General features: G+C 41.0%; 1 protein-coding gene across 2 annotated transcripts in view; it reads right to left on the minus strand.

Moving 5' to 3' along the window:
* ADARB2 (adenosine deaminase RNA specific B2 (inactive)) overlaps positions 1-22,224 on the minus strand; it is a 540,786-nt gene that overhangs the window by 435,767 nt on the left and 82,795 nt on the right. For both annotated transcript variants that reach the window (XM_075827434.1, XM_075827433.1), the window contains exon 2: positions 1,774-1,815. In XM_075827434.1, coding sequence (XP_075683549.1) covers positions 1,774-1,815 — 42 coding nt within the window. The remainder of the gene's footprint in view (positions 1-1,773; positions 1,816-22,224) is intronic.

Consider the following 22,224-nt stretch of genomic DNA (forward strand, 5'->3'; position numbering starts at 1 on the left):
ATATTCTGTAATTCTTAACCACTTACAAGAAACAGACTTAAAAACGAACAGGAACACATATTCTAAAGGATAGAAATGGGAAATGCTTTTCTCTACATCTGAAATATAATGTTTTATAGAAATTTGTTGGATTTAACTTAAATTCAATATGACTTAATGTGCGTTTGGGAAGATTTTTCTCTTTTAATTTTTGTGCAGCCAACCAAAACATATGTCATCACATGACTCAGCAGCCAAAATTCATTTGCACAATAGAAATGAGATTGCAATAATTTAACCTACTCGGAGCAGAATGGAACTGTATGACTATTCAAAGAGGTTTTTTGACCAAATTTCTGGTTGCTGTGTAGACTGGTATTCCACAAATACTATATTATATTGCCACCTGTCAAAGTTGTAGCATTTATAATCCCAGCCTATATGGTTAATGAACAAGTCTTCCTGTAATCTAGCAATATGTGATCCACTTGGGATGTACCTAAGTCCAAAGGCTAATGTACAATAGAGGCAAGCCATTCCGCTTCTGTGTGGCCCCTGGGAAGAAGGGAGAGAGAAGCCACTGGTCGCCTGTATTCCTTATTGCATAGGTGGTGAGAACTTCTTCAGAGATCTCCACACCAAAAACCCTATAACATTAGCAAACAAGGGGATGGGGAGTTAACCCAAGGATCCTGGAAAGTAGATGGGGTAAAAAAAAAATCCATTTCCTCCTGTCACAGGTGGTAAGGTGTGTGATAGTGTTTACCTGCTCCTTAAGGGGCACTTTGCTATGGACACCCTCACCTCTATGTACGCCCCTGCCTTAGCGTTACAAGCCTGACAAATAATGATTCCTTAGGATTTATAAACTAAAGTGGAAGAAAACTTGCCAAGTAACAGAACAGGCTCCCAGACAATCTTTGAGTAAGAAGCAGGTTTCCAGGTCCCCCAAAAAATTAGATGGTCCACATGAAATATATTTAAGCACTCTTTAGATAATGCATAAAAGCTGTGTACCCCTTCACAACCAAATATTTTCTTTTATTGTCACAAGGAATCTAAAATGAAAAATGAGTAGTCTAAATTAAAATTCTCTTACGCCTCATGCACACGACCGTGTGTGCCGGCCGAGTCTCATCAAATGATCCGAGGAAAGACAGAACATGTCCTATCTTTCCTCGGATTGGAGACTCGGATAATTTTTCACGGACCCGATTCACCCGCTAAAGTGAATGGTTCCTTGAAGACTATCGGGTGCCACTCGGATGCCGTTAAAAACGGCCCGAGTGGCACAACGGTCGTGTGCATGAGGAATTACTGTTTTGCTTGTACAGTTCCCATGTAGACCTATGTGTCTCTTTGGTAACAGACTACAAACAAAATCTGTTGAGTCAGACAAGCCATTCCATCTGCCCCCATTTCTTGCCAGCTTACATTTAATAGGTTAGCAAGAAGTAGAGGACAGAAGTGAGTATCACTGCAGGATCCAACTACACAGGGTTTCTTTGTTACATAGTCTGTTTAGTCTGTTACCAGGGAGACACACAGATTTGCAAAGTCGCTGCAGACACAAAACATTACTACATTTGTAATCAAGACTATTTGCAAAGTCGCTGCATTTTTCATTTGAGATGCATTGGTACAATAACAAAAAACTTAGTTGAGAAGGTAGACATTAAAGTTTTCTCTATAGTGCCAGTAGATACCATTTTTAGCCCTTATACTGATCACCAACAAAACAAAGGAACCCGTTTCCAATTTAACCATTCAATTAAATAAACTTGAATGTCATACCTCCCAGCAGTCTTGATGTTCTTAACTCCAGTGGATTGTGACCTGTTAGAAAAAAAAATGGAGGCGTTGCTTTACTTGTTCTGATAGAAAAACATATACATTATTATGCATTCAAAATATATAATATATTCATTCTATACAGATTTCGTTACTTCTGTTCCAATAGGCTATGGCTCTTTGGGTGGGCCTGAGAGTGTTTTGCAGCCTGTATCATAAGGAAACCATATAACATCTTAATTGATAGGTTATACTAATTACAAATCATTTGCATCTAAAGAGGAACTGTGACTCAAGGGAACTTCATTTAATACTAAATTAATCCTGCATGATTCCTTGCTTGCGCTCAATGAGAAACGGCTAGTGTCCGGAGATTTGATACGTCTTCTTATAATATGTTAGTAATTGCTACACAAGTGCAAGGACAGCAAAGCAATAGTGTTAGAGGTCAGCCATTTGTGTACAAGGTCCAAGCCATCAGGTGGTAGCTCTTTTCTAAGATTATTGCATAGTGTATTGAATGAATGTGGTCAGTTAACTGTCTAGTTTCCCCATTGTTTGTGGCACAACCAGTGTGTTTATCTGGTTTTCCCAGTTTATAAGATTATTATGTAGGTCTCTGGCATTGGTTATGGCTACTAAGTGGTTAAGTCAGAAAAATAATGGAATTTTTATAAACATATAATATATTTCCTGTGCATGTCATGTCGATTCACACAGATCCATTTTTTGCCATTGTGATTTCCATCATGTTAATTACCAGGTTACAAAGTGAGCAATGAACCTCAATGACATTTTCCTTGGTTGATGTGTACAAAGAACACTTCTAATACAATTCCTTATCTTCCTCATTGCAGCTTGTTCTAATCCACTCATCTGTGCCCTTATGTCTTATTTTTGCATCCATCAAAAATAAGCACACATCATATTGTGACCGTTCCACTTAGGCAGCAACATGTTTGAAATCCTGGTGCCTGACATCACAATTTGCATTATTTTACTTGTCAAGATAGAATAACACACATTTTGTCTAATATGCAGTGAAGAAATGTTCAATATTGACATTTTTTAAATGTGTAAAATTACAATTTCTAGTTATAGTACCCTATAATTGTTGCTTAAACTCTGTTTACACACCACTTTTTCCTTCCGTCAGAGGTGTACGTACTCATGAGTCAGTCATTGATTCACAATGTAAAAAAAAAAGTATACGGTGTGGTATTTATTTTTTAATGTATTGTACAGTATCGGAAGACACAGCAGACTACGCTTTCCTATATAGTAAATATAAGGTATGCTGACGCATACCGACCCGGTGGAAGCCAAAAAAAGACACTCTTTTTGCATATGCTGGATGCTTGTGGCCCTATGCATAATGAGGTCTAAACACAGCCTTAAATACATTTAAATAATGACAAATAAAATAAAAATGAACACGTAGTCCCACAAATTTATAATATATTGTCATCAAGTGCTGACCTCCAAGACCATAGCTAAGGCCAGCGGATTGTTAATATATATTGTGCCCATGCAGTGCATGTATGAATTAAAGTTTAAGTGATACTATAATAAACAAGCAGCCACATCAGAAAGTGATAGCAGGAGATACAGAATCAGACAGGGGGGTCCGAAGGGGGCATTCGTCATGACATGTTTCCCTTGACAAGACCACTGATCTCCAGTCTTTTATTTTAGCCCATAAATGCTGATCTTGACCGAATTACATTATGCTCTGTTCACACTAGTGACATTATTGACTTTAATACGGTTGGTCGGGGTACCGGTAGGTTTGACAAGAATAGCACTACAGACTTTTCTATTCTTTTCTTAACATAAAAAAATACAGGATCACCTGATGGAGGATATGAGTGACAGTGTAAGGTAAGTGTTAGGATTTCAAAAATCCAGAAACCACTCAGAACCACCCAGAAACCACTCAGTCTCAGGTAGCAGCTCTCTTTGTTGGGCTACTGGTGCTGCTGGACAGCTCCAATGCTGAATCTATTGTCCAGCTTCTCTTGATTTTTGCCTCTTGAGATTCCTTACTTGATTACCTTATTCGTTTCACCCTTTTGGCTTCCTACATAAGCCTGCCTCTGCACTTCCTCCTTGCCAGATTATTCAGCTTCCTTCCTCTAGTCTGGTGTATTGCTGCCTTACTCTACAAACTGTTGACGCTTACCTGTGTATCAAACTTGAATTGTTTTCTGACCACCTCTCCCCCTTATGCTACATACTGTTGTGGTTTATCTGTTTACTGATCCTAGCCTGTCACTTAACTACTCTTGGTATTATCACACTCCTGCTAGATGATTTCAGACATTGTACTCTGAATCTTCTTCCGGACTTTGACACTGAGCCTTACAAAAATGTGTTCAGTATTCGGAACCCCTATCGCTGATAGCGAGTAATGTTCGACTAATGTTCCTAATTAAAATTATATGTACTAATATTACAGTGACATCTGTGAGATATGATCAACAGTTCTTATTTTAATGCTTGTGAAATGAACTTCTAGAGCCCCTAGTTTTCCCCAAGAGAATCATTGTCAAATATATATCAATGAAATCCAGTTCATTTAAAATCCCTATTTAAAGCCAATGGCTATCAGAGATTAAGTGGGATTAGCACAGTATTGGATTTCTTTTATCTGCTTTTATTAGGGCATCAACCTTTTAATTTTGTTACTGACTAGTCAATAAAGATTATTTTTTACAAAAACACAAACCGAGAAATGTATATACTTTACACATTGTGGCCTTTTCACATGGAATTTGTACAGTTTTGCTGGAACTAAGGGCCCAATGAACCATGGGATACTGAGCAGTGCTCCTGGGTAATCTCCTCTTCCACCCAACAGAGAAAACTGGGCTCATGGAGGGACACCCCCCTGAAAGTGTCAGTAAAGAAGGTAACAATTTGCTTTACTGACAGTTTTGTGTACTTTAACATTCAATCTAACTGCACTATATGGAAAAAAGTATTGGACACCTACGCATTACACCTACAAGAACTTTTATGGCATTCCATTTAAAATCCATAGGCATTAATATGGAGTTGGTTCCCCCTTTGCAGTTAAAACAGCTGCCACTCTTCTGAAAAGGCTTTCTACTAGATTTTGGAGGGTGTCTGTGGAAATGTTTTTATACTAAAGAACATTTGTGAGGTCAGACATTGATGTTGGATGAGAGGGCCTGACTCGCAAGTTCCATTCTAGTTCATCCCAAAGGACCTTCCCCCAACTGTTCCGACAAAGTTGGAAGCATTCAATTGTCCAAAATATCTTGGTATGCTGAAGCATTAAGATTTCCCTTCACTGGAACTAAGGGGCTAAACCAGCCCCTGAAAAACAACCCCATAGCATTATCCCTCCTTTGCCAAACTTTGCAGTTGGCACAATGCAGTCAGGCAGGTAACGTTCACCTGGCATTCACTAACCCAGACTCATCCATCAGACTGCCAGATAGAAAAGTGTAATTCGCCACTCCACAAAACACATGGCGTGCTTTACACCACTCCATCTGACACTTGGCATTGGGCTTGATGATGTAAAGCTGGCATGCAGCTGCTCGGCCATGAAAACCCATGACATGACGCACAGTTTTTGTACGGATGTTAATGTCAGAGGAGGTTAGGATTTGTGGACATATCACTTCCATGTGAAAGCTTGCATTGATGATCCGAACCCAGCCAAATAACACTAATTCCACAGTCCTTAAAATCGGTACTTGGGGGCAAAATTTTAAAACAATGTATATAAGGGAGTTGGATCACTGGATGTGCTGTTGTTTTATACTTCAACTCTGTTCATCCTAGCATCATGGTTCTGTTTTGTCAGGTTTCCACTTCCCCTTATGGGCATAATAGTGTGGTCTACATAGTAAAAGCAAAATAATTCTGATGGACCAATTATAGGTCAAAATGATCTGTTACAAAGCCAATCAAAACAGATCTGCCGTATATGTCATGGGTTAAAAGCAGAACTCATGATGCCAGTGGGAACAGAAGCTTGTTTACAAAATTATCTTACAAAATCTCAGTCTAAAGACGTTATGGATGTCAAAGAGGGTAATCGCCCACTAAGTTCCCCCTATATGAGCCAAAACACAGAGCCACTAACTAATTGCGCTGTCCATTCTGCTCGATCCAGACGGTTCATCTTTTACATGGTTGGTTATTCTTAGAATAGCCGGCGTGTAATGTTACATTTTCCCTGCCATGGATGTCTGGTTGATTGAAAATGTTTCCAGCAACATAGGTTGATTGCCGGGACAGCTGTCTTTTAGAGAAGCGGGTATCTTCATGAGACATCCTCCTTAACAATTATATAGTATAGTTGGTTACACACAGTCAGTAATTTAATTTAACAAGTCATTGTTTATGCAAATTCTGTTGTAAAACAAAAAGTAGAAAGAAAAAAATATATATTTGATGGGATGGATGAATCAACATGTCACGGCTCTGTGGATATGTGGACCCACTAGGCCGCTCTGCCATAGCGGAGTAGCAGCTGGCAAAACTACAATCAATGAAAGTCTTTATAACTAGAGTACCTGTATAGAAATTCTGAAAGACACGTGGCGTAGCAAACTCCTTGGCACAGATGACACTTGGCATGGCACAGAGGATGAACTTGACTCCAACACTAGACTTTGCTCAGGAACAAACACAATTACGGATACAGGATACGGGAACACTGGGAACAGGATACAACTAAGGGACCATTTGCTGAACGAACATGTGTAGACACAACAATGCTCAGGCAAGGAGAGGAAGGGCACAGCCCTTTTTATAGTCCAGGGAGTAAGGGATTGGTTGGGGAACGAAACACAGGTGCGCATGCTGGCCCTTTAGGGCCGGGAGTGAGCACGCGCTACAGGACACAGAGGGGAGCCGCAGCCGCGTGTGCCAGCTTCTCTGGGAGGGAGACGCTGGCATGAAGTAAGTGTCCTGCGGTTACTGCTGCCAGTAAGTAGGACATGCCGATTGTCAGCGACCACGGGCACAACAAAACACATATAAAATAGGTAAACTAAATAACTTGTTTCCATGTAAGCAACTAATAAACCGAACTCACTATGAAAATGTTCAGTCACTATACTGCGTAGACCAAAAACACCTACATAAATAAGAATCATATATAATTTATCCAGGTTACTTGCAGGAATTTTGTGCTTATTGTGGCTTGAAGACTGATAGCAGCAAATAAATTCTATTGGTAATGAAACTTTCAAACACCCTCAACAGCAGAAAGCAGAACATTACTTTTGCCGCCTCTCAGCCTGTCAGGCTATTTCAGTTTTATTTCCGCGTGCTACAATATAAAATGCACTAACCATCCAAGAGGATCAATATACACCTTCCTCAACACCATGGAATTATGTTCTAAAATTGATTCCACCTCTACGCATGAGATCTTACAAACTGCATTCTCAGTTAATTATATAATATTGTCTTACTATGAATGAATACGGACTAGAACCTGTTTTTCGCCCAGCATCTAGCAAACTGCTGACATACAATGTTCTCTCTAAAGCAGATAATAAATTGTATCCCATACGTTGTACACGTTCACAATAAGAAAATCTACGCATCATTTGAAATAAATAACTACAAATGAGATCTTTAGCAGAATTTTTTGTGCCATTTTTAAAGTGCAGTGAAGTATAACAATAGTCATCTATAGCTCAATGCAACAAGCTTCGTGGTTCTCTCATTTCATGAATATTATTAAAAGTCCTCTTTGGCCTATGTACAATGCAGGCAGTTTTTGGTCACTAGAGCCTCCTTAAGCAATGCAGTTTGATTGAGGTATGTCATGATCATATGTTTAAAATGTGAAACAGTACATGATAGTATATTTCATTATAAAGGTTATTATGTTCAAGGGTCCATTTAAATGCATATGTGTGCACATCCATATATATTAAAATATACTTGACAACATATGTGGATTGTCGAGAAGTCTCCTGAAAATGGGGAAAGATACCAGAACCCCTGATGGGCAGGTTGAAGTGAACAATGCCCCAGTGTTGATCTTTTCTGAGGTTAAGACCAGGAGAACAAGAGACTTGTTGACAAAGGAGGTGAGTTAGTATTTTTTTAACTGAAATATTATCGCATTTTTTATGGGGAAACGTCCTGGCTGGCATGGTTTATGGGATTACTAACTTCCTGGCATTGTTTTATGGGCACATTCTCTCACTGGCACTGTTTATTGGCAAAGTCCTGCAATCCTTGGCTAACACTGTAAATTGGAGTACTCTCTGGATTGCATTCTTCATGGGAGCACTCTCTGGCACTTTTCATGTTGGAACTCTCTGACTGATATTATTAATGGGGCAACTCTCTAGCTGACACTAAATTTGGGCACTTTCTGCTTGGCATTGTTTATTTGGCCATCATGTCTCTGTTTTTGGGGGTGATATTTGGCTCATACTGTACATGGAGACTCTCTTTGGCTCTGTTTATGGGGGCACTGGCTGGGTAGAACTGCTTATAAGGGCACTTTATGGTTGGTATTGTGGGACCACTTCTGCACTGTTTATAGGGGCACTCTCTTGTTGACACTGTATATGTGTACACACTCTGGCTGACACTGTTTTATTAAGGCATTCTTTGGCTGACTCTGTAGTGGGGGCACTCTGTGGGTAGCACTGTTTATAAGGGCACTTTCTGGTTGGTATTGTTTATGGGAACACTTCTGCAGTGTTTATAGGGGCACTCTGGTTGATTCTCTGTTTAATTGAGACATTCTATGGCTGACTCTGTAATGGGGCACTCTCTGGTTGATAACACATTGTCACGATCTGTTGCTATGTGGACCCACTGGGCTGTACCGCTGTAGCGGGATAGGAGCTGGCCAAACAGTGTACCAAGTCAATGTCTATATAGTTCAAGCACAAGGGTACCTGTAGCAGTTCAGACAGTAGTAACAGCTAGACACAGATGGGACCTTGGCAGCAGGCATGACCGATGACACAACATGACTCCAACTTTCTAAGGCACAGAAACAACGGTAGCACGGGATACAGATAGCAGGTATGGGAACACTGTGAGCTGGATAACACTAAGGGACCATTTGCAAGACTAACACGGGTAAACACAACGCTCAGGCAATGAGTGAAAGGGAAGAGCCCTTTTATTAGTCCAGGGTGATCATGGGTAAATTGATGATTATTTTCATGTGCGGGACACAGCAGAATGGGGTGGAAGTGAGCACTGGCGTCTCCTGGGGTGGAGATGTGGGCCAGCTCTCACAGATCCATGGCTGTGGCCGCCGGGGGATGAGGAATCCCGACGGTCCACAGCCATGGACGCTACACACATGAGGGTACTTGGTAAACTCAGGAACTGCTTGCAGGTGAACTCTGGCACCATTTTCTAATATTTGAGGACAGGACTATGTACACAACATTTTCAGTGATACAGTATTACCATCAAAGTCATTTATAATAATGGACAGGAATTCTTAAATTTTATTTCCGAACAGAGGGCCACCCCATATTGCATATGGAATGATACATTGCAATCTATTAGGGTATGTTCACATGCTGAGTCAAAAAATGGCTGAAAATACGGAGCTGTTTCCAAGGGAAAACAGCTCCTGATTTTCAGACGTGTTTTAAGCCACTCGCGATTTTCACTGCGTTTTTTACGGACTTTTTGGAGCTGTTTTTCTATAGAGTCAATGAAAGACGGCTCTAAAAACGTCCCAAAAAGTGGCATGCACTTCTTTTTCGTGGCAGTTTTTTTACGCGGCCGCTTCTCAAAACGGCCGTGTTAAAAAACGGCCCGTCGGAACAGAATGCCGTTTTCCAATTGAAATCAATGGGCAGACGTTTGGAGGCGTTCTACTTCCGATTTTTTGGCCGTTTTTTGGCCGTTTACGGCTCGAAAAACGTCCGAAAATAAGCCGTGTGAACATACCCTTATACTTGGTTCCAGACATGCAAGCAAAAGATTTATGTGGATTTTGTATCCAGTAAAGTATATATACAGGTACAAAAACTGCAAAACAAAATAATCCAAACCAAATATGTGCTCCTTATGTTTACCCCGGTGTAATTTATTCTATTCCCATTTTCCTCTTAAAGCATAATTAGACAAGATTAATAACGCAATAGTCCTTTACGAAGACAAATTGATGATTTCAGGCTCCTCAGAACAGCATTTCCTGAAATATCAGAGGAAAGATTGGCCCTCATCCCAGACTGCAAAAAAGTCGAAGGAATGTATGTACAGGACAACAATTTTTTTTTTAATATTAATTTGCTTCCATCAACTCCCAGCTCCCTTGTAATACAAATGTGTCTTACACTAAAACAATCCTGTTTCTTGGAACTGCTCCAGATTAGAAGGAATGCTTAGAAAATATGTATGTTTCAATGAATAAAAATGTCGTTTCCACTGATTCCTTTTTCTAGGGATTGTTTTTGGGGAAAAAAAGTGTAAAATAATAAAAACCTCTTTACAGTTAATCACTTGCTGAATGAAGGCATGGATTTACAAGAATGGGTGAGAGGCGACAGTGCTGTGTCTTCTTTTACAACTTGAGATTTTGTGGAACAGTCAAAGACATATGGCTGTATAATTAGAGATGCAAAATAACAAAGTAAGAAAAACCCACAAGAATAAAAAAAGAAAAAAAAGATAACAAAACAGATATATGTTATAAACCAGCTATTAAAATGCTGTCTAATAACGTGTGTAAAAACATAACTTTAAACACTATGGCAAGACAGTGAGTTGACTGCCATAAATCAATGAAAATCATGTGTAATGATAGTTATACAGCAGTTGCTTGACATTTTCATTGACCTTTCTGGTGGAGAAAAACCAAATTGCTTGAATCATATGAAAAAAACAAAAAAGTGTCTCACATGAATGCAACAGTCCAGGCATGCACTGGGCACCAGATGCACAATTAGCCTTAAAGTCCTTGACTAATATACCCAAATGGTCTACCCAACCATTTCACTATAAAACCAAGCAAATTCTGGCCTGCTAAACATACTGTCCGCAAACATTCCAAACGAGGCCATTAGAGTTGTATGGTCATATGCAAAGGGGAAACTTATGTAGCATTTAGTACAAAATCTAATTATTTGCATCAGTCTTTGATGACTGTATTTGCCATATACGACAGTGAAAATACCAGTAAGACCAACACATGACCAAGGCGCAGGGCTGAGGATTCCACACAGGCGCATTATCCTGTTGAAAGAGGCCACTGCCATTAGGGAATACCATTGTCATGAAGGGTTGTACTTGGTCTGTGACAATGTTAAGGTTGGTGGTGCATGTCAGAGTAGCATCCACATGAATGTCAAGACCTAAAGTTTCCAAGCAGAACATTTCCCAGAGCATCACACTGTCTGCGCAGGCTTGTCTTCTTACCATAGTGCATCCTGGTGCCATCACTTCCACAGGTAAGCAATGCACACGCACCCGGCCGTCTACATGATGTAAAAGAAAACGTAATTCATCAGACCAGGTCACCTTCTTCCATTACTCTATGGTCCAGTTCTGATGCTCACGTGCCCATTATAGACGCTTTCGGAGGTGGACAGAAGTCAGCATTGGCACTCTGACAAGTCTAGGGTTAGACAGTCCCAAATGCCGCAAGCTGTGATGCACTGTATGTTCTGACACCTTACTATTATAACCAGCATTCACTTTCCAGTAATTTGTGATACAGTAGCTCTTCTAAGGGATTGGACCAGACGAGTTAGCAATGCTCCCCAGGCGTATCAATGAGCCTTGGGCACCTATGACCCTGTTGCTGGTTCACCAGTTGTCCTTCTTTCGACCACTTTTGGCAGGAACTAACTACTGCATACCGAGAAAATCTAGCCATCAAAAATTAGACCTGGATGAAAAACGCCAACATTTTGGTACCAGATATCACAGGACACCATAAGAGATCTTGTGGAGTGCATGCCACGAAGGGTCAGAGCTGTGTTGGCTGCCCAACCTACACAATATTAAGCAGAAGGTTTTAATGTTATAGCTGATAGGTGAATATTGGAATAGAATATAATGAACACTAGGTGCTTATTGATCAGTAACATAAGATTATCATTATCAATTAGTACACTTTCTGGCCATTTACTGACACAATCATTAAATGCTTTATCCAATTCGGTGAAGAGTCAGCATCTTGAACAAAGTGAGTACAGTACAAAAATTGAACCCATGTTATTTGAGTTATTCACAAATGCCCAAAATATTACAGGTGCAGAAGACATTAGATTTTACTAACCTCTATTGTCAGTAAATATACTAAGCGTTGGCAACACTGCCCTCTGTAGAAGACTAGGGAAACTGAATGCATCTATTTGTCAAAGTGTACTATACAGCTAAAATACAATCGACACCGATAATTCAGCACTTGACAAGTTTTTATTCTGCATAAACAGCACAGAAGATGCTAAACATAAAAATGTCTTGGATGACCAACTCTACTCCATAAAGATTTATTGGGCAGAAGGAATACAGAACTTCAAGCAAAACAACTCTAAATAATGGGATTGCAATGAAAAGAGAGCAGTGACCTATTTTATTCTTATGTAAACTAACATGTTTGAAAATATTGTGACTGGAAAGCCCTAAGGAGAGGAGGTCAAAGCTTCATTGGATTTGGATGTTCTATATCCTTGAATAGCTTTGAATGTTTACATTGGAGAAGTTCAGTAGAAGATTATTTCAGTTTGAACATTTCAAAGTCAACATTTAAAGACCCAGTAAGAAGAATTCCAAGGAGACAATTCCAATAAGAATGAACGATAATCATTGATTGTGAAGAAATAACCTTTGGAATAAGGGCACCATTATAGAAATTATGGCGAACACATGACTTGTTCATTCTCACCATATTTACCCTAAGCTCAATCCCTTCCATAGGTAAAGCTTAGAGGCAAAAACCTGCTGTATCCTATGGTAGAACCAATCATGTCAAAATCTTACCTGCTGTCAACGTTATGATTATGTTTCCTAAGAATAATAATTTTTAAACTCCTAATAAAAATGTTCTAATGCAAAATATGCAGTGAAAAGTAAAGTACTGTCCCTACGCTACATAGATAGGGGTATAATAAACATAGGATACCTGTCGACCAAGCCCTTAAACACCTGTCAGCTTTCCTGACCTCCCCATAAACCAAGTCTAGCATGTTTCAATAGGGGAAAGGTGGACATACTAGTTCTTTTCAATGAATTAGAATATCATCAAAACTCATATATTATATAGATTCATTACACACAGAATGATCTATTTCCAGCATTTTTTCTTTTAATGTTGAAGATTATGTCTAACAGTTAATAAAAAACCAAAATTTAGTCTTTAAGAAAATTAGAATATTAAATAAACCCAATTTAAAAAATTATTTTTAATACCGAAATGTTGGCCTACTGAAAAGTATGTACAGTATATGCCCTCAATACTTGGTCGGGGCTCCTTTTACATGAATTACTGCATCAATGCGGCGTGGCATGGATTTGTGTGCCCTCCTTTATAGGGACCTAGTTGCAATGTCAACCTCTACATCTGCTGTTGTGCCGATGTTAACAACATATCAACATATTCTCCATAGTCTATTTATATTCCTTTATATGTAGTGCGGTGTAGAAATGAGTTCAAGGTTGCAGTGCAGCAATAATCCCTTGATATTTTGTCTTCAAAGTTAAAAAGAAGATGTGATACTGATGAATTAGAATTCATTTTCTGATTAGTCAGAGTTAAGCAGCGATTAAAAACCGCTTTCTTTGGACTTAAATGGTGACAGCTCTTGAAGTGGTTGATTTATTGACTGATTGCCTTATTTTTTTCCGTTAAACTGCGATATGTCCTCGGAGGATGAGAAAAGTCCCTAAATGTCATTCATGGATTTAAACTGCTACATTCGCAAAATAAAGTGTGTGTTTTTTCCTGCTTCTTGAGCGTTATTTTAGTCAGCATGTGCATTGTTAGAAAATGGGATAAGAATCTGGAAGTAGGATTGCTGCTGGGAATTGTATAAAGCAGGTTACATGTCTTATACTTCATATTTGACATTAAAAAGACAACGTACTGCAAAGTGAGACAAGACATGGATTCTGATATTAAGAGTAATGTATCTTTGAGTTTATTATTAGAAATGTAGAAGTCACCAGCGACACCATTGGAAGTCACAGTGGTGGATATAGACAACAGAAAGCCTAGATACAAGAAACATATGTGAAGCCACTTGCTCCCCAAAAGTTGCCTTGATAAAGTGTCTCCTTATTCATTGGAACTGGGGTGACTGGGCATTTGGGCCTGTGCCATACCTTCTTGTTGTTAGAAAACACATTTAAAGGGGTATTCCCATCTTATAAAGTGATGGCATAAAGTGATTTATTGCTAGATCACGTTATGATCAGTGGTAATCCGATCTCTGGAACCCCCACCGATCCTGAGATTGAAGTGCTGCAACCCCTTCACTGATTTTCCCTGCACAGCGGCGCTCCGGCCACCCGCTCTTCAAGAAACTGCAGCATGGTCCTATTCAAGTGAATGGGGTCGTCTGCAGTTCCCTGCACAGTCAAGTGGCTGGAAACTCTACTGTGCAGGGAAAACTTAGAAGGGGACTTAGAGCTAAATCAGTGCTGTGGCCCCTTCATTCCCAGGATCGGTGGGATGCCAGAGGTAATGGCATATCCTATCAATATGCATTCACTTTATAAGATAGGAATAACCCTTAAAGTGCTACAACTCTTGTTGAATAAACCATCACTAGGGATGCTCACTGCATATGGATTTATATATTTCCCATTTAGTTCAATGAGATCTGTATAAATTTGTATGCAGTAAACTCCCCCTAGTGGCGGCTGGAAATAGCCATCATTTTATTTATGTAAAGAAAAGCTTCAGAGCTTTGTATCAGAAAAACAGAGCTCCCTCCTCTATAAAGATATTAAGAGGGCACATTATTTTAGACCGATTTAGATTCATTAAAATGAGAGGCCTCCTTGTCTAAGAGACCGGCTGCAATTGCACATCATATCCTATGGGCATACTGTGAATACTGAATATATGAAGCTGCACAGAGGCAACACATGAAGCATATGCCACCCTGCACCCTGTGCATAATGCCTAAATAAAAAAACATTTGGATTATATAATAGTTTATGACATGAAGATGGCCTATATATACACATCACAGACACGCAGTGGATATAAATATACATTTGCCCCAAACTGTCTGTATACATGACGAGCATCAAGAGAGGACAATTCACTTGGTGGCACTGCCATGATGTAAAGAGGTGTTACAGTGTTAATTGATATATATTTTTAATATGGTTAATGAATCTGATCACCAAATATTCTCATACATTGTAATATAATGTACATTGAAATTTCATCTCCATGTATGGATGCCTGGATCTGAGACTGCTATAAATGACCGACTACTTTGAGCTGAAATATGAGCCATGTTTATAAACACCTCAGAACCCCCACAAAGTACTGCACTAACAACCATTACATGGATATGGTTATTGAGCAGTCCTTTACTTATAAGTCGTAGCTAAAAACACAATCTGCTTGTTGACAGTTTTCAGGTAGGACATCAGACGTCAGGAACAGGCGCCGATATTTGAAACCCAAACACCATGGGTGATAGATTCCTTGGCATTGCAAGCACATGCTTTTTGAAAAGACAGCTATAAATAACCTTTTCCAGCTCCTATGGAATCCGGGTAAAGCTGGTTTTGGCCCATCTCCCCTGAAGAATCATTTGGCCGAGGAGAAACGCGTCGGGAGGATTTCATTATGGAGAGAGGTTCCCCGATCCCCTTATACTGAACACTATCCAGAATCTGAACGGGTAGGGGGGGGGGCATTGACCCCTATAGTTAATGACTGAAATAGTCAAACCGTATTAAGCCAATGCAAAAGAAATGTGTGTGAAACTCCCTCTTTAAAAGCAACATTACATTTGTTTAACCCTTTACTGGGTGATATCTTGCTGTCTATTTATTGATCAAAAATCTCGAAAGATAAATGTCATAGATACAAGCTATACGAGATACAATATGACCTATGATGATGATGTATGTATACACGGCATATGGAATAATTTTTTGATGTATGTTAGTACCTTACAAATTTTTTTAAAAAGGAAACTCTTTTTTTCTTTTCTTTATAATTATACAATATGGAGGACTGTCAATTTGAAGTCTGGGTGGTGGACTCCTAAACTAGACCATCAACATTCAGTTTCCAGGTAGGGACAGATATTTTTTTCTATGCTTCACAAGATAAAAAAAACTTGCAAACAAGTCAAAAAAGCTAAAAAGGTAACAAATTTTGATGGCACATCACTTAAAATAACAGGATCATAGCTCAGTCCAAAGACTACTGAGATGAAGTACAGAAAGCAAAGAAAGTGATTCTTGGGAGGAAGGAGTATCATCAGGACACAGGCTGACTTTAAAATACAAAACAGTCTTGGTCTCCTCAGGTATGGGGTCACTACAGATTGTAAAAGGAGCACTTCCAAAAATGATAGAAAATGAGGGAATTGCTGCATATACAATTGTGTTATATATAAGGGCAATTTAGCTTTAGGCCTCTTCCACATGGCAAAGCTGGAGCCTGTACGGTGGCAGTCAGAGTACCTACAGTTCTATATGCACCATGAATGTCATCGTATGGTGCCTCGTGGTGGTACCATTATACAGCATCCGACAGAACATGCCACAATTCTTTTTTTATCACAGATATCGTATGCACTTCTGTATAAAGGTGTACAGTATGGGCACCTTATTACAGCCATGTGAATGGACCTACAATTTTTAGTGCGCCCCCCCCCCCCCCCCAAGGGAAACAGAACAGAAACCACAAAGCCTTGGAAATGTTTCCAGTACTAGGAAGCTTCAAACGCTATCCTGAGTGATCTGTGGCCAATGACTCAATCATTTAACAAAAAAAATTAAAATTCAATTGAGGTGCTTCATTAAAGTAACATGGCGGAAGCCTTTTATTTTTGCTGTACAAACGCACTGGAACATCCAAACCAAGCATCAGAGAGAAAATGTGCAGCGCTAGCAAATCGTCCAAATATACTTTACTATGACGAATGGCTCCCTTGATACCAGAGCTGAATTTTTATAAGCAATCCAGATATATGAAGCATATTTAACCTTCATTTATGTAAAAGATATTGCAATTTGCTTAGCCAGAAATATATTTCTCTGAGAAATAGACTTTCAACGTTAAGGTTTTCTTTCTTAAACCGGAACGTATTTTTTAAATGGTCGTCTTTCTTATCAGTCTTCAATATAACATATTATTACCATTTAAATAGTTTTTGGGGGAAAGCGTTTCATTTTATTAGCCTTAGCTGGCAAAAGCAAGATTTTCTTCACTTCAAAAATCAGTTCTTCTTGGTGAGGTCATGTGAAGGAGACTATTGTATAGACCCTTTTCTCCTTGATACGCCAAGGTGAATGACACAGCAGTCTCCACTCGCTTCTAGCTATTCTCTTGTGAGACAGATTGCTAAGCTTCTGCTTAGCTTTACATGATTTTGCATGCCAGTCTCTGGGCCATGGGATGAAAAATTACCTTTCTGCCAATATCCGAGCTGGGACACTTCTCTCCACAGCCTCCACCAGATGGGTCTAATTAAACTATTAGCCAATGAACGACGGCTGATAGCTCCATTAGGAATCCTCCTGTGCTTAAATAAACAGCTCAGAATAAATAGATTTCCCAATTAGAGTGCGACACACGCGTTTTATCTGTCTGCGTCTAGTGCTGCAACATCTTTTAGTAACAGAAATTACTTGCTGTAACTGAATGTATGAGGAACTGTCCCATCTAAGTCTTTATAAGAGAGCTATTAATCTAGTGGTAGTATATTATAGATATATGGCATGACATGATATAACATTATATTGGCACACATCTACTGCACCGTGGAGTAACTTGAAGCTCCTGAGCCTTCATGCAAAATCAGGACCCCTCTAACTATCATACGTGTTTAACTGTACTAGTGTCGGGGATCTGCCCTGATCCGCCGTTACTCTTCCTGCCCAGAGGGGCACTCATTGGCTTGGCATTCTGTTGCGTGGCTCGGATACAGGATCGAGGCCCACTTGCAAAGAATAGACATCAGAGTCTGGAGACCTTAAAGGGGGAGTCACTCATGAAGTTCCTTGCGTGATTCTCAGCCCTGGTTCTAGGTTTCCTGGTGTTTTCCTGTGGACTTCCTGTGATTCCATGTGTTTGACAAAGCTTTGTCTTGACTCTGCTTATCCGATAATCCGTGTACCACCTCAGGCCTCCCCTAACCTTGCTCCTGATACTAATTTCTAGACCTGACATTGCCGGCTTGTTGCTGACCCGTATCCATTTGACCACAATATTAATTATATACCCTGTCACGAGGGGTCTGTGGACCCACTGGGCCGTACCGCCTTGGCAGTAAAGCAGCTGAACAACAGGGCGCAGGTGTAAGTCTATAGTTTGTATAGGTACCTGTGGCAGCTCAGACAGCAGCAGGGCAGGCTAGGCTAGGATTAGGCAGCAGGTAGACGTCAGGCAAGGTGAAGCAGGTCAGACGTGGGATACAGCACGACGCGACTTTGGCACAGCACAGTGCTCGACCAGGATGGTATGGAATGCAAGGAACAAGAACTGGGACAGGAACAGGAATCACATTAGGAGGCCATCACATAGACAAACTTAGGAAACTTCAAGAACGCTCAGGCATAAAAGCAGGGGGCTGGACCCCTCTTATAGTCCAGGGTACTCACGGGTTCAAGTCATCAGAAGTCCGGTGCACGCGCTACCCCTTTAAAAGCAGGCACAAGTGTGCGCGCGCACCCTACGGGATCCGGCTGAGGTGAGTGGATGCGAACGCTGGCGTCTCCTGAGGAGGAGGCTGGGGCCAGCGCTTGCCGACTCGTGGCTGTGGCTGTCAGGAGGAGGTTGGAACTGACAGCCCGCAGCCACGAACATTACAGTATACCCCCTCTTACACCCCCTCTCCTTGGGACCAGAGCGAGAGAGAAAATTTTTTTGAAGAGTAGGGGCATTGAGATTCTCCTCTGGCTCCCAAGACCTATCCTCTGGACCAAATCCCCTCCAATCCACCAAATAAAACGTCCTTCCTCCCTCTTTCTTGGTGGCCAGGATCTCCCTCACTTCGAAAGTTCTAGATGAACCGCCAGGAGCCACTGCGGAATTAGGAGTCCTGGAGTAGCGGTTCAGGACCACAGGTTTCAGCAAGGAGACATGGAAGGAGTTAGGGATCTTGAGGTTAGGAGGCAGCCGAAGCTTGTATGACACAGGATTGATCTGTAGCAGAATCTCGAAGGGTCCAAGGTACCTGGGAGCAAACTTGCAAGACGGCACCCTCAGCCGGATATTCCTGGAAGACAGCCAGACCTTCGTACCTGGAAGAAACTGAGGAGGCTCTCATCTTCTAGTGTCTGCCTTTCTCTTCATGTGGTCCACCGCTAGCAGAATAGAAGATCGTGTCTGCTGCCATATCTGCAGAAAGTCCCTGAAGGTAGAGTCAGCTGCAGGCACCTGGGACATAGTAGAACCAGGCAGGGGTATTCGAGGATGTTGGCCGTAGACTATGAAGAACGGACTGGAGGTGGTGGACTCACTGGTATGGTTATTATAGGAGAACTCCGCCCATGGGAGCAGCTGCACCCAGTCATCATGTCGTCTGGAAACAAAGTTCCGCAGATAGTTCTCCATAATTTGGTTAACCCTTTTGACTTGTCCATTGGACAAACTCTTGACTGGGCCCCCCCCCAGGTGCCACAAGCAACCCCCCTCATAGATAGTGCCCCCTGTAGAATGTGCCATACACCCACCTGTAGACAGTGCCATACAGCCACGCCTATAAACAGTGTCACACCCCACTTGTAGACGGTGACCCCCACCTCCCCCTTTTAGATAGTGCCATACAGCTCCCCTGTAGATATCACCTTAAAGCCCCCCTGGTATATAGAGATATACAGCTCCCACTGTATATCGTGCCACACAGCCCCCCTCCCTTGTATATAGTGCTGCACAGCCCCCCCTTAGTAGATAGTGCCACACACAGATCCCTGTAGTTTGCGCCACACACAGCCCCCTGTAAATAGAGCCACAGCCCTCCACCTTGTAAATAGCGTCACACAGCCCCCCCTTAGTAGTGTCACATGGCCCCTTGTATATAGTGCCACACAGCTCCCCATGTGTACTGTGCCACACAGCTCCCCTTGTATATAGTGCCACACAGCCCCCCCCCCCCCCCCCAGTGGCGAATCCGAGAAAGTTGTATCAACCAGGGGATGTCAATCAAACATGGAAAGTTGGGTTTGGAGCCAGGACTATGTGACTCGTCAGTATAGCGGCACCGCCCCATGACCCTATAATGAGTAATTGGCATATAGTGTGCGCCGTTTTAAAACTGGATTTTAAAGATTTTGTTGCATCTGAGAAAAAACATACAGGGGAAATATTGTCAGGTCATGTATTACCACATGTTGGTGGTTCAAGGGAATAAAACTACCAGACAGGTTCCCATGAAATATACAATGAATTGAGAACAATTCCATCTGCCCTGCAATTTTGTTATTATAGATATATCCTATATAAACTACAGATCCAGAACCAGGCTCTAACATATATACAGTACCACAACCAAGCTCTGTACATAAATACAGTACTAGAACCAAGCTCTGACATATATACAGCACCAGAACAAAGTTCATACATATATATACACAGCACTAGATCCAAGCTCATACATAAATACAACACCAGAACCAACCTCAGTACATACAGTGAAGGAAATAAGTATTTGATCCCTTGCTGATTTTGTAAGTTTGCCCACTGTCAAAGACATGAACAGTCTAGAATTTTTAGGCTAGGTTAATTTTACCAGTGAGAGATAGATTATCTAAAAAAAAAAAATGAAAATCACATAGTCAAAATTATATATATTTATTTGCATTGTGCACAGAGAAATAAGTATTTGATCCCTATGGCAAACAAGACTTAATACTTGGTGGCAAAACCCTTGTTGGCAAGCACAGCAGTCAGACTTTTTTGTAGCTGATGATGAGGTTTGCACACATGTTAGATGGAATTTTGGCCCACTCCTCTTTGCAGATCATCTGTAAATCATTAAGATTTCGAGGCTGTCGCTTGGCAACTCGGATCTTCAGCTCCCTCCATAAGTTTTCGATGGGATTAAGGTCTGGAGACTGGCTAGGCCACTCCATGACCTTAATGTGCTTCTTTTTGAGCCACTCCTTTGTTGCCTTGGCTGTATGTTTCGGGTCATTGTCGTGCTGGAAGACCCAGCCACGAGCCATTTTTAATGTCCTGGTGGAGGGAAGGAGGTTGTCATTAAGGATTTGACGGTACATGGCTCCATCCATTCTCCCATTGATGCGGTGAAGTAGTCCTGTGCCCTTAGCAGAGAAACACCCCCAAAACATAATGTTTCCACCTCCATGCTTGACAGTGGGGACGGTGTTATTTGGGTCATAGGCAGCATTTCTCTTCCTCCAAACACGGCGAGTTGAGTTAATGCCAAAGAGCTCAATTTTAGTCTCATCTGACCACAGCACCTTCTCCCAATCACTCTCAGAATCATCCAGATGTCATTTGCAAACTTCAGACGGGCCTGTACATGTGCCTTCTTGAGCAGGGGGACCTTGCGGGCACTGCAGGATTTTAATCCATTACGATGTAATGTGTTATCAATGGTTTTCTTGGTGACTGTGGTCCCAGCTGCCTTGAGATCATTAACAAGTTCCCCCCGTGTAGTTTTCGGTTGAGCTCTCACCTTCCTCAGGATCAAGGATACCCCACGAGGTGAGATTTTGCATGGTACCCCAGATCGATGTCGATTGACAGTTATTTTGTATGTCTTCCATTTTCTTACTATTGCACCAACAGTTGTCTCCTTCTCACCCAGCGTCTTACTTATGGTTTTGTAGCCCATTCCAGCCTTGTGCAGGCCTATGATCTTGTCCCTGACATCCTTAGAAAGCTCTTTGGTCTTGCCCATGTTGTAGAGGTTAGAGTCAGACTGATTAATTGAGTCTGTGGACAGGAGTCTTTTATACAGGTGACCATTTAAGACAGCTGTCTTTAATGCAGGCACCAAGTTGATTTGGAGCGTGTAACTGGTCTGGAGGAGGCTGAACTCTTAATGGTTAGTAGGGGATCAAATACTTATTTCTCTGTGCACAATGCAAATAAATATATATAATTTTGACTATGTGATTTTCTGTTTTTTTTTTTAATATAATCTATCTCTCACTGGTAAAATTAACCTAGCCTAAAAATTCTAGACTGTTCATGACTTTGACAGTGGGCAAACTTACAAAATCAGCAAGGGATCAAATACTTATTTCCTTCACTGTATATAAAACACCAGAGCCAAGCTCAGTACATAAATGCAGCACTAG

The sequence above is a fragment of the Rhinoderma darwinii genome, chromosome 5, assembly GCF_050947455.1.
Source record: "Rhinoderma darwinii isolate aRhiDar2 chromosome 5, aRhiDar2.hap1, whole genome shotgun sequence".
Classification (NCBI taxonomy): Eukaryota; Metazoa; Chordata; class Amphibia; order Anura; family Rhinodermatidae; genus Rhinoderma; species Rhinoderma darwinii.